Source organism: Chrysemys picta, chromosome 9, assembly GCF_011386835.1.
Source record: "Chrysemys picta bellii isolate R12L10 chromosome 9, ASM1138683v2, whole genome shotgun sequence".
Taxonomy (NCBI): domain Eukaryota; kingdom Metazoa; phylum Chordata; order Testudines; family Emydidae; genus Chrysemys; species Chrysemys picta.
In genome coordinates, this window is record NC_088799.1 from 5,877,995 (window position 1) to 5,890,941 (window position 12,947).

Below are 12,947 nucleotides of genomic sequence, written 5' to 3' on the forward strand. Positions count from 1 at the left end.
AAGGGCGGGGCCTTGGGGAGGGGAGCAGAGTAGGGGCAAGAAGAGTCAGAGCAAGGGTGGGGCCTTGGGGGAAGGGGCACTCCCCGGGAAAACTAAAAGTCAGCATCTATGGCCCCCAGGCTTTGCTTGTATCCTGGGTGCTTAAAGGAAAATGGAGGAAATGGAATCTTTGGAGGTTGACCAGCAGCTTTCGTTTGTATTTCCTGATGACAAAAACTGTGGCAAAGTTCACACCCATGAATCCATTTTTATAACCTCATAGCATAGATTTTTCTTGTGATGTATTGTTTTTTATTCTGTGGTGTGAAGACTACGTGGGGCCTTCTGAAATGGAGATTTAGTTGAAAGATGAAAAACAAAAGCAATGGAACTTGGAAGGCTACCAAGATTTGAAAGCTAGTAAACCTTTCAGCAGCTGACAATGGTTAATTGCTAAAAAAAGAAGGAGATCTATTGATAGTACAAGGCCGTACAGTGCAAAGTGTATAAAATAAAATTTCTGTAGCATCATGTGGTCTGCATGTGTGGAAAGAATTTTTAAATGCTGAGATGCTCAAATACATTCCGTGGGATGTACCGGCCTTTGGGTGTGTAGTTCTTCCTGCCAACCATAGTTGCAAGAGTTATTCTCATCACTGAAAATGTTCCCCATCAAACTTCCGAAAAGCAAATGAACAATGAGTGGATATATGTTTCATGACTAATATGTTGCAAAGTTTCCTCTGTGTGAACATCCCTCGTTGGATACATCCAATGGAAATGGTCTTAAATAGGAATCTCCATCGTAGGAGGTTAAGAACAGGGTGGACAAACACACCTGTCAGGGATGGTCTAGGTTTTTTTGGTCCTACCTCAACACATGGGGGCTGGACTTGATGGCTTCTCGATGGCCCTTCCAGCCCTACATTTTTGTGATTCTATGAATATTTTATAGTTTAGGCAATTGTGTAATTAGATTCCCTCTGTAAGTTTGCTTACCGTGTTGTCAGGAGCTGTAATTTTGTCCATTTCGAAGTTTTTCAACTACCCAGACATCTGTTGGGAAAATAACACAGCAGGGCATGGATTATCCAATAAGTTCTTGGAATGTATTGGAGACAATTTTTTATTTCAGAAGGTGGAGACAGCTACCAGGGGAGAGGCTGTTCTAGATTTGATTTTGACAAATAGGGAGGAACTTGTTAAGAATTTGAAAGTGGAAGGCAGCTTGGGTGAAAGTGATCATGAAATGATAGAGTTCATGATTCTAAGGAATGGTAGGAGGGAGAACAGCAAAATAAAGACAATGGATTTCAAGAAGACAGACTTCAGCAACTCAGGCAGTTGATAGGTAGGATCCCATGGGAAGCAAGTCTAAGGGGAAAAACAATAGAAGACAGTTGGCAGTTTTTCAAAGAGACATTATTAAGGGCACAAGAGCAAACTATCCCACTGCGTAGGAAAGATAAGAAGTATGGCAAGAGACCACCCTGGCTTAACCAGGAGATCTTCAATGATCTAAAAATCAAAAAAGAGTCCTACAAAAAGTGGAAACTAGGTCAAATTACAAAGGATGAATATAAACAAATAACACAAGTATGTAGGGACAAAATTAGAAAGGCCAAGGCATAAAACGAGATCAAACTATCTAGAGACATAAAGTGTAACAAGAAAATATTCTACAGATACATTAGAAGCACGAGAAAGACCAAGGACAGGGTAGGCTCATTACTCAATGAGGGGGAAAAAGAATAACAGAAAATGTGGAAATGGCAGAAGTACTTAATTACTTCTTTGTTTTGGTATTCACCCAGAAGGTTGGTGGTGATTGGACATCTAAGGTAGTGAATGCCAGTGAAAATGAGGTAGGATCAGAAGAGGCTAAAATAGGGAAAGAACAAGTTAAAATTACTTGGACAAATTAGATGTCTTCAAGTCACCAGGGCCTGATGAAATCATCCTAGAATACTCAAGGAACTGACTGAGGAGATATCTGAGCCATTAGCGATTATCTTTGAGAAGTCATGGAAGACAGGAGAGATTCCGGAAGACTGGAAAAGGGCAAATATAGTGTCCATCTATAAAAAGGGAAATAAGGACAACCCAGGGAATTACAGACCAGTCAGCTTAATTTCTGTACCTGGAAAGATAATGGAGCAAATAATTAATCAATTTGCAAACATCTAGAAGATAATAAGGTGATAAATAACAGTCAGCATGGATTTGTCAAAAACAAATCGTGTCAAAGCAACCTTATAGCTTTCTTTGACAGGGTAACAAGCCTTGCGGATGAGGGGAAGTGGTTGGCATGGTATATCTTGAGTTTAGTAAAGCTTTTGATAGTGTCCCGCATGACCTCTCATAAATAAACTAGGGAAATGCAACCTAGATGGAGCGACCATAAGGTGGGTGCAAAACTAGTTGGAAAACCATTCCCAGAGAGTAATCATCAGTGGTTCACAGTCATGCTGGAAGGGCATAATGAGTGTGGTCCCGCCAGGGCTGGCTCCAGGGTTTTGGCCGCCCCAAGCAGCCAAAACAAAAAAAACAAAAACAAAAAAAAAGCCGCGATCGCGATCTGCAGCGGCAATTCGGCGGGAGGTCCTTCACTCCCAGGCGGAGTGAGGGACCGTCCGCCGAATTGCCACCGAATACCTGGATGTGCCGCCCCTCTCCGGAGCGGCCGCCCCAAGCACCTGCTTGAGAAGCTGGTGCCTGGAGCCGGCCCTGGGTCCCGTAGGAATCAGTTCTGGGTCAGTATCTTCATCAATGATTTAGATAATGGCATACAGAGTACACTTTGTGGATGATGCCAAGCTTGGAGGGGCTGCAAGTGCCTTGGAGGATAGGATTAAATTCAAAATGATCTGGACAAACTGGAGAAATGGTCTCAAGTAAATAGGATGAAATTCAATAAGGACAAATGCAAAGTACTCCTCTTAGGAAGGAACAATCACTTGCACACATACAAAATGGGAAATAATGCCTAGGAAGGAGTACTGTGGAAAGGGATCTGGGGGTCATAGTGGACCACAAGTTAAATATGAGTCATCAGTGTAACGCCATTGCAAAAAAAAAAAAAAAAAAAAGCGAACATCATTCTGGGATGTATTAGCAGGAGTGTTGTAAGCAAGACACGAGAAGTAATTATTCTGCTCGACTCCACTCTGATTAGGTCTCAACTGGAGTATTTTGTCCAGTTCTGGGCACCACATTTTAGGAAGTATGTTGACAAATTGGAGAGAGTCGAGAGAAGAGTGACAAAAATGATTAAAGATCTAGAAAACATGACCTATGAGGGAAGATTGAAAAAAAATGGGTTTGTTTAGTCTGGAAAAGAGAGGACTGAGAGGGGACATGATAACAATTTTCAAGTATGTGAAAGGTTGTTACAAGGAGGAGGAAGAAAAATTGTTTTTCTTAACCTCTGAGGATAGGACAAGAAGCAATGGGCTTAAATTGCAGCAAGGGAGGTTTAGGTTGGACATTAGGGAAAACTTCCTAACTGTCAGAGTGGTTAAGCACTGGAATAAATTGCCTAGGGAGGTTGTGGAATCTCCATCATTGGAGATTTTTAAGAACAGGTTAGACAAACACCTGTCAAGAATGTTCTAGATAATTAGTCCTGCCACAAGTGCAGGGGACTGGACTAGATGACCTCTTGAGGTCCCTTCCAGTTCTATGATTCTATGATGCTTTATTTTGCCAGATATGTATTTGATCTATGATTTGCCCGAAGGTCAGCTGTTATTGGTTCCCACTGAGATTCTGGCTATCTACTCTAGAAAAAAATCCCCAAAATGGCTTGACTTGCAGTTGGATACAAAGATGCAGTCACGAATTGCAGCATTCTGCATCTGCAGTATTCATTATAAGTGATTCTCAGAAAGAGGCAGTTCTTTGCGGGGAGGGCAAAGAGAACTGTGAGTATGCTATAATTGTCCTTTTATTCACAAACTACAGAAAACACAGCTTAGAAGTAAGAGAACGCAGCTTCTGTGTATGCTCCCCTTCATTTTCATCGTTATCTGTGTATAGCCAAAATTTTTGAATGACTTTTAAAAAAAGATTACATCACAAGTTGGTGGAAATTTGACGGCTTAAGATGCTTTTTTACCAGAAAAGATTGGGCAAAAGCAGCATGTTTCAGAAACATAGTATGAGACGTGATAGGTCTTAAGCAATTTTTAGATTTGAATTTATGCTACTACATAGTGACTTGTATGTTTTTTCATTGATAATGAAGGTTTTATGGAGCAGTTCAGTTTAACTATTGTCCTTCTGGACAGTTTAATGTAGTTTATGTTGTTTGGTGAAACAGTTTAGTCAGAAAATAATTTACTATACAGTGATCTGATAGGTTTCAGAGTAGCAGCCGTGTTAGTCTGTATCTGCAAAAAGAATAGGAGTACTTGTGGCACCTTAGAGACAGACAAATTTATTTGAGCATAAGCTTTCGTGGGCTACAGCCCACTTCATCGGATGCATGTAGTAGAAAATACAGTAGGAAGATATATATCTATATACACACACAGAGAACATGGAACAATGGGTGTTCCTATACACACTATAAGGAGAGTGATCAATTAAGGTAAGCTTTTATTAGCAGGAGAGAAAAAAAAACTGTTTGTATAGTTACTTGTTCACAATTGGCCCATAACGCCTCAAAATTTAACTGGTCTGGGACTACAAAGGATGGCTTGGAAGATACTTAGATCAGGTGTCACAGTAACTGTGTAGTGTTCTGAAAAAGAATTTGTGCTTGGGATATGCAGTGTAGGCATGTACCACCCTCCGAATGAGGATCTCAAAGCACTTTAGAAACAACAATTGACTTTCACAACACCCCTGTGAGGGAGGGTGGTATTATCCCCATTTTACAGAGTGGGAAACTGAGGCAAAGTTATTTACTCAAGATCACAGAACAAGTCTCTTATCAAGCAGGGAATAGGACCTAGTTCTTCTGACTCCTGGTCTTGTATCTTAAGCACTTGTTTGTGCTTTTTCTCATGCATTCATTTAAAGCTGCATTGTTTCATAGTGGGGGGGATTGAATGCATTGCTGCCACTCCATAAAACTTTGATGTCTGATAAAAGAAGTTTAATGTGCTGTAGTAAAGTAGATCCCTGGGAATTTTTCACCAGCTAGTTCCACAGTAAGTATTCAGTCTTGTTTTACAGATAAGGAAGATGCCATCTTCATACCATAGGAGCAAAGATGGCTGAGTGTCTAGCTACTTTAAAACATAATGTTCTAGCAAATAAAAACATCAGCAATAATTGCAGAGTTCCTCTGCTTCCCTTTATAGCAGTGGTGGGCAACCTGCGGCCCATCAGGGTAATCCTCTGACGGGCCGCGAGACAGTGTTTACATTGACCGTCCACAGGCATGGCTGCCCGCAGCTCCCATTGGCCGCAGCTCGCTGTTCCCGGCGAATGGGAGCTGCGGGAAGCGGCGCAGGCCACAGGGACGTGCTGTCTGCCATTTCCCGCAGCTCCCATTGGCCGGGAACGGCGAACTGCGGGCGGCCGTGCCTGCGGACGGTCAACGCGGCCTGCCAGCGGATTACCCTGACGAGCTGCAGGTTGCCCACCACTGCTTTACAGCTTTCGTTGGTTCGTGGCCCTGTCCACTATGCCATGCAATTTCAAATTCCCATCTTCTGTTTGTATGTTTATGCTATTATTGGTAGTCAATAATGTGATACAGATTGCTGTTAGTCCTTGAGAGCAGGGATCTAGGGATTAGGCTTGAAAACTAAAACTTAAAATAACATTGTTGTTCAGTTTGTATTGGTGTTCCGTTTAGCCCAAAAGCAATTGGATGTGAAAGAACAAAATGTAACAGAAATGTAACCCATTAATGTGCCTTATTATCCCTTTTGTAGTAGAAGGAGTGTAAATAAAAGAAAAAGTGGAATTATTTTCAGTTGTCAGCATGGGTACAATATACAGTAGAACCTCAGAGTTAGGAACACCAGAGTTACAAACTCACTGGTCAACCACCCAGCTCCTTTGGAACCGGAAATATGCAATCAAGCATCAGCAGAGGACGCTCCCCCCCCCCCCCCAAAAAAAAAAAAAAAGCAAATACAGTACAGTGCTGTGTTAAATGTAAACTACTTAAAAAAAGAAAGGGAAAGTTTAAAAAAAGTTTTGACAACGTAAGGAAACTCTTTCTGTGCTTGTTTCATTTTAATGATGTTTAAAAGCAGCATTTTTCTTCTGCATAATACCGCTATGAAACTTGTCTAAGTCAATGTTTAGTTGTAAACTTTTGAAAGAACAACCATAATATTTTGTTCAGACTTGCAAACATTTCAGAGTTATGAACAGCCTCCATCCTGAGGTGTTCATGACTCTGAGGTTCTACTGTAATTGCAAATTCTGCTAACTGCCAAGTCTGGTAGACAGACGAATTATCTGCCGACGTACATGGTGAAATTGCCCTCCCAGGGGTTTCTAAGGCAGAAGATGCGGGGAATTTGTAAAATCCCATGAATGTTGTAATGTAGAAGGATGGCTAGATATCTTGAGAGGGCTTTTAAAATTATAGTCCGTACAATTAATTTTTTCTTTAAGTCTAAAATGGACAGTGATTTAGCACAGAATAAAAGCATTGCACAGCTGCATTTACAAAAACAGTCATCGCAAATTTTACTACAGGAAATGCTTAGTCTAATTCATGTTACTGCCAAAGCACCATGACTCTCCATGAGTGAGCGATTAAGGGTCCTCCTTCACCTCTTGCTGGTTTGTGTTTGAAGTGACAGCTCCAACTTCAAAATAACCCTTCCGTTAGAAGATGTTTTACCTCTTGTAGTTTCAAGTAACTTGAATTACACATTGTAGTCTAGGCTTGAGGTAACAACGGGTCACATCCGTTGCGATTGAACTGTATTTTGAGTCTGCCTCTGCTCTGAATTCTTGAACCCTGGCTGCATGGACCAGATGCTGGCTGGTTGCAACGGGACCATGGTAGTTGAAGCCAGCTGGAAATCCCTTCACTGTGCCATGGGGTTGGAGAGCTCAGCACGCAGATGCAAATTACAAAACAATCCAAACAGACATAACAATACAAACAGAGATTCCAGGTGACTGGCAAAGGGCAAATATAGTGCCCAACTATAAAAAGGAAAATAAGGACAACCTGGGGAATTATAGACGAGTCAGCTTAACTTCTGTACCCAGAAAGATAATGGAGCAAATAATTAAACAATCAATTTGTAAACATCTAGAAGATAATAAGTAACAGTCAGCATGGATTTGTCAAGAACAAATCATGTCAAATCAACCTTATAGCTTTCTTTGACAGGGTAACAAGCCTTGTGGATAGGGGGGGAAACGGCTGGAGCACCCACCGAAAAAAATAAGCCAGTGCTTAGCACCCACTGGCAGCCAAGCTTCCTCCCTCCGCTCCCCCCCAGCGCCGCTCGATCACCGACGGCCCTGCTGATCAACTCCTTGCCCTCCCTCCCTGCGCCACCCACTGCGATCAGCTGTTCCCCCATGTGCAGGAGGGGCTGGGCGGGAGGGAGAGGAGCGGGGACGAGACGCGCTCGGGGGAGGGGCAGAAAGAGGTGGAACGGGGGCAGGAAGAAGCAGGGTGGGGTCTGGGGGCGGGGCGGGGTGGGGTGGGGGCAGAGCTAGGGGCGGAGGCGGGGTCGAGCACTCCCTGGGTAGAGAGGAAGTCAGCGCCTATGATCTTGGGACTAAAATAATTCTATGGCAGCAGGCAAAGTTGTTGTCCTGCAAAGCAATAAAACTGTGTTTCTGCCTTTTTTTAATCACAAGAATACGTTTTTTTTTCTTTTTTCTTTTTTAACCTCTTCATAGAAATGTTGCAGCAGCTTCATCAGCAGCTCGTGGAGGCCGAGCGCAGGAGCATGACCTACCTGAAACGCTTTAATAAAATCCAGGTGGACTATCACAATCTCATCGGGGTCACTGCTGAGCTGGTGGATTCCCTCGAGGCCACGGTCAATGGCAAGATGGTAAGATGAGCCCCAGTGTGTACATGCTTCTGCTTTAGGAAATGGAAGTAGAATCCGCCTGAAGCGCAAGTTAAGCTTTACGGTAGCTCAGTGTTTCTGTAAGCAGGGCTGTCCCGAGGCATTTTGGTCCCCTCCGCAGCCCCCCCTGTGGGGGTGCGGTGTGGAGCCCAGATGGAGTGGAGCGGGCTGGGGCCGGGTCACTCCACTTCCTGCCGCCCGGTGAATGCAGGGCAGCCAGGCCCAACCCTGCACTCATGGGGCGGCGGGAAGTGGAGTGACCTGGCTCCAGCCTGCTCCGCTCTGCTCCCCTGGCGGAGCAGAGCAGGCTGGGGCCGGGTCGCTCTACTTACTACCGGTGAGTGGAGGCCCGACCCCTGCTGCAGTCCTCAGGGGAGTGGGGGTGGAGCAGGGAGGGGGCAGAGAAGGGGCAGGGGCTTTGAGGAAGGGGTGGAGTGGGAGTGGGACTGGGGCAGAGCAGGGGTGGGGCCCATGGGGAAGAGGCGGAGCAGGGGCTGGAGCCAGTAGCGTAGCTGGGGGGGAGCGGGGCAGCGGCCGCTCCCCCACTGAGCACAAGTGGCGCCTTGTCAATTTCGTGGCGCCTTTGTACTCACCCGGAGGAGTGATTAAAAAAAAAAAAGCCGCCACCCGCTGTGGCGCTTTCATTTTACTCACCCGGCGGCTCTCTGGGTCTTCGGCGGTACTTCGGCGGCGGGACCTTCACTCGCTCCGGGTCTTCGGCGGCATTTCGGCGGCGGGATCTTCAGTGCCGCCGAAGACACCCGGAGCGAGTGAAGGGCCTGCTGCCGAAATGCCGCCGAAGATCTGGAGCGCCACCGGGTGAGTAAAAGCGCCGCAGCAGGTGGTGCTTTTTTTCTTTTATTGCTCCCCCTGTTCCTTCCACCTGGCTACGCCAATGGCTGGAGCAGCACGCAGCTGCGTAGGGCACCAGGAAATTACTTTGCGTATGGGTAGGGCCGGCCCTGTCTGTCAGTACAGCATGCATTTAATAGACAAACGGAAATCTTGGGGAGAGATTCTCCCTTGGTCCCTGCATGCTGCTCTGGTAGGGTAAAGGTGCCACAAAGGGCTGGAATAGAATTACCCCAGCTTGGGAACAGTATAGGGCAAGCATAATTGTTTCTACGCTGCTCCCCTCATGGGCTCTGGCATAGGTGTAGGAAAGGGGAATCTCCATAGCGCACAGTGGTCTGGAGATTATGGACTATGGCACAGCACATGACAGCCCTTGGGAGGCTGCTTTAAATTAGACACACCCATTGGGCTTCTCTCATTTATACCAGTCTCGCAGCTAACCCAGGATCTGGGTAGTGCAAGGGTGACTGAAAGCCATGTTTGCCCTCCATCCCCCAAGCTGAACTTTGTGTTACATTAACTTAGTTAGTAAAGAGAAATTCCCTTGAAGAAGGGGAGTTGTCTGTGTGCAAAAAGGCTCAGATCCCTACCTGTGACTCAGGAATGCACAGCCCAACTTTGGGTGGAGGCATTGCAGAGATGTCCTTGAACATCCTTCGCTGTCCCTGAGCTGGGGCAGAGGCCTGATCTACACTACAGAGTTAGGTCGAGGTAAGGCAGCTTACCTCCGCCTAACTCTGTAAGCGTCTTCGCTACAATGTTGCTCCCGCCGATGTAAGTCGCCCCCTACACTGACCTAATAACGCCACCTCTGTGAGAGATGTAGGACTTAGGTCGATGTAGTTAGGGTGAGGCAGTGTCTGTTTAGACACTGTGTTACTTACATCGCTTGTTGGCTGTCAGACCCACACGGGGCTCATGGCTGTCAGAGCCCCACAATACCCTACGCAGTTAAGTTGGTAGAAGTGCTCCTGGTGAGGATGCACACTACCGACAGAGGGGCCATAATGTGGACATAAACCACTGTAGTAATTACTGAGGTTGACATACAGCAACCAGACTTAATAGTTTGTAGTATAGACAAGGCCTGACTCTGCTGGTCTAATCTTCCAGTGTAACTTGGAACAGCCTGAAGGCTTTTTGTAATTATGCTGGCTACCAGTAGCTTCCAGGGGCTGTTAAGGCAACGGAAAGTGGAGGTTGGAGTCGCTACACTGGCTCTGTGCCACTGAAGGATCTCCCTACACTAGGGTGAACGTCTTGTGGCTGGTGACCAGGGCTAGATTAATGCAGGGGTTTTAGGGGCTGCAGCCCAGGGTATCAGGCTAAGGGGGACCCCGCAAAAATAAATCCATAATTATATACAATTCAATGGTTACAAAACCGTCAATCACGATCAACTGGTCGATCCTGGAGCCTCTGCCAGTCGATCGCGATCTCCGGGCTGCTAAAAGTCCAGCGGCACAGCATGGCTCAGCCAGGCTGCCTGCATGCCATGGCCCCCTGTTGCTCCCAGAAGCGGCTGGCAGCTGGCATGTCTCTGTGGCCCTGAGGGGTGGAGGTGGCTCTGCGTGCTGCCTCTACCCCCAGCACTGTCCCTGCAGCTTCTATTGGCCAGGAACTGGTCAATGGGAGCTGCGAGGACCATGCTTGTGGGCACGAGCAGCGCACGCAGACATGCTATCCTCCTTCCCCCAGGGGCGTGCAGAGATGTGCCAGCAGCTGGCAGCTTCCAGGAGCGGCATGGGGCTATGGCTGGCAGGCAGGCAGCCTGCCTGAGCCCTATTGCGCCGCCAGCCGGGAGCCACCTGTCATAAGCGCCTCCCGGCCGGAGCCTGCACCTCACACCCCGTCCTGCACCCCAACTCCCTGCCCCAGGTCAGAATCCCCTCCTTCACCCAACTCCCTCCCAGAGCCCGCACCCCTAACCCTCTCCTGCACCCCAATACTCTGCCCCAGCCTGGAGCCCCCTCCTGCACCCAAACTCCCCCCCAGAAAGAAACTAATATAACAGCTGTTCTAAGGTAAGAAGTAGGCTGTTTTGAATTAACTTAACTATATTCTACATGTTTTAAGACTGAAATGTAACCACAGAACGGCTTTCTGTTAATTAAAAGGCAAGTTTAGTATAGCATTAATAGCTTCAATGTCATAATTGTGATCATTTTGTTTTAAATTAGGAAAAAGACTTGTATACAGGGGGCCCACAAAATCTAATAGCCCCGGGCCCACGGGAGAGTTAATCCAGCGCTGCTGGTGACTCTGAATTTAGGGTTGCTTTCTGCTAATGAAACAGTGTTAAAGTGGCACCATGCAAGGAATTTATAATCTGCCACAGTGTGTGGACTTCACTTTAGAATAGGATGGGAAAGGTGCCTGCTAACACTAGCTTTGAAAATAGTTGGGAATAAATGTCCAGTCATTCGCTGCTCCCATTCCATATCTTGGTGTGGTGCTGTCCTAAGCGATATTCCCTGTGTTCTTACGTGGAGCTGTGTCAAGAGCACCAGGCTAAGGAGCTGTTACTTTGACTTTAGCTTCCAGTGCAAAGGAAAACAGTGCATCATCTGATCCTTCCCAGATGTGTCCAACTGGTGGCGCTCTTGAGTTGTGGATCAATGTGTCTACCCTGGCTCTGACTTCAAGGCGGTTTTGAACATTGAATAGAATCATGTTGGGAGTATATTAGTTCTGATTGAAAGTATTGGTGTGTCCCTGCCCATCAATTTGTAAAAAAAAACCCGTTGTGGCCCCAAACTGGACTATTTAAAATAATGACAGGTTTCAGAGTAGCAGCCGTGTTAGTCTGTATCCGCAAAAAGAACAGGAGTACTTGTGGCACCTTAGAGACTAACACATTTATTTGAGCATAGCCACGAAAGCTTATGTTCAAATAAATTTGTTAGTCTCTAAGGTGCCACAAGTACTCCTGTTCTTTTTATTTAGAATAATGTTGTTTTGCACTTTGAGGGCCTCAGGAACCTGACTGCTGTTGTTCGGGGGTCCAAGAGATATCACGAATTGGGGTCCCCTGGAGAGGAAAGAGCAGGCTTCTCAGCTACTGAAGAGCTTTCAGCTGCTTGGAGGCAGTTAGATCCCTGTCCAGGAGCCCCTTTACTCAGCAAGGGGGAATGAAGTGTGAACATCCCAACCCTCAAATCCCCCGATATCCAGAAAGCATATGGCGATTTCCCTGGGAGGTGGGGCTGCTGTGATTTTTATTTTCCCAAAACCCTAAAGCCCACTGTAAACAACATTAGAATTGTATGAAATGAGGCACAAAATGTATACGTCTGTGACATGCACTTACTCTCTCTCCTGGATAGCTGTGTGTGTATGCTTTGAGCTCTGCCATTTGTTTAGGCGAGGTTATGGTGAGGTGTTGCCTCATAATTCTCAGCAGTATTGCCATTTAGTATTTATTCTTGGTTTAACTTCCCTTTTAACGAAAGAAAACTTGTACATAGACTTTAGTGTGATGAATTTTCATTTTTGTCACCTCCTTGTAAAACTACTTACTGCAGTGATTCCCAAAAACATTTTACTAAGGTGACCCACCAACTCCATTTTGTCTTTGTTGTTGTTGTTGTTGTTGTGACCCCCACCCCTCCAGGATCCAAATTAGTCAGGAGGCCCCAAATTCATAGGCCGGCATCCTTTGCTGCCTCCTGTTCCGTGGTGCCCCACCAAGGAGGCACCAGCCACCTTGATACTGCAGCCCTAATCCCAGCCTAGTGTGTGCAGAGGGGAAGCCCCAGGGGAGGGTGGTGGAGAGCAAACCCACCCTGTGCTCACCTTGCAGAGACAGCTCCCCGCTCCAGGCATTGTGACCTGGTGCACAGACTCACAGTGCCATTCAGGTTTGCCATCATGGAGGGGCAGCGAGTCCCAATTTGAGTGAGTTGTGCTGCAGCCTGGTGGGGGAGGGATAGCTTAGTGGTTTGAGCATTGGCCTGCTAAACCCAGGGTTGTGAGTTCAATCCTTGAGGGGGCCACTTGGGGATCTGGGGCAAAATCAGTACTTGGTCCTGCTAGTGAAGGCAGGGGGCTGGACTCAATGACCTTGCAAGGTCCCTTCCAGTTCTAGGAGATGGGATATCT

General features: G+C 46.4%; 1 protein-coding gene across 9 annotated transcripts in view; it reads left to right on the forward strand.

Annotated features, from left to right (window-relative positions):
- ARMC9 (armadillo repeat containing 9) overlaps window positions 1-12,947 on the forward strand; it is a 109,328-nt gene that overhangs the window by 21,326 nt on the left and 75,055 nt on the right. For 7 of the 9 annotated variants that reach the window (XM_008173716.4, XM_024110287.3, XM_024110286.3 and 4 more), the window contains one exon: window positions 7,816-7,973. In XM_008173716.4, the coding sequence (XP_008171938.2) occupies window positions 7,816-7,973 (158 nt within the window). The remainder of the gene's footprint in view (window positions 1-7,815; window positions 7,974-12,947) is intronic. The other 2 variants (XM_065557590.1, XM_065557591.1) reach the window with 1 other exon arrangement.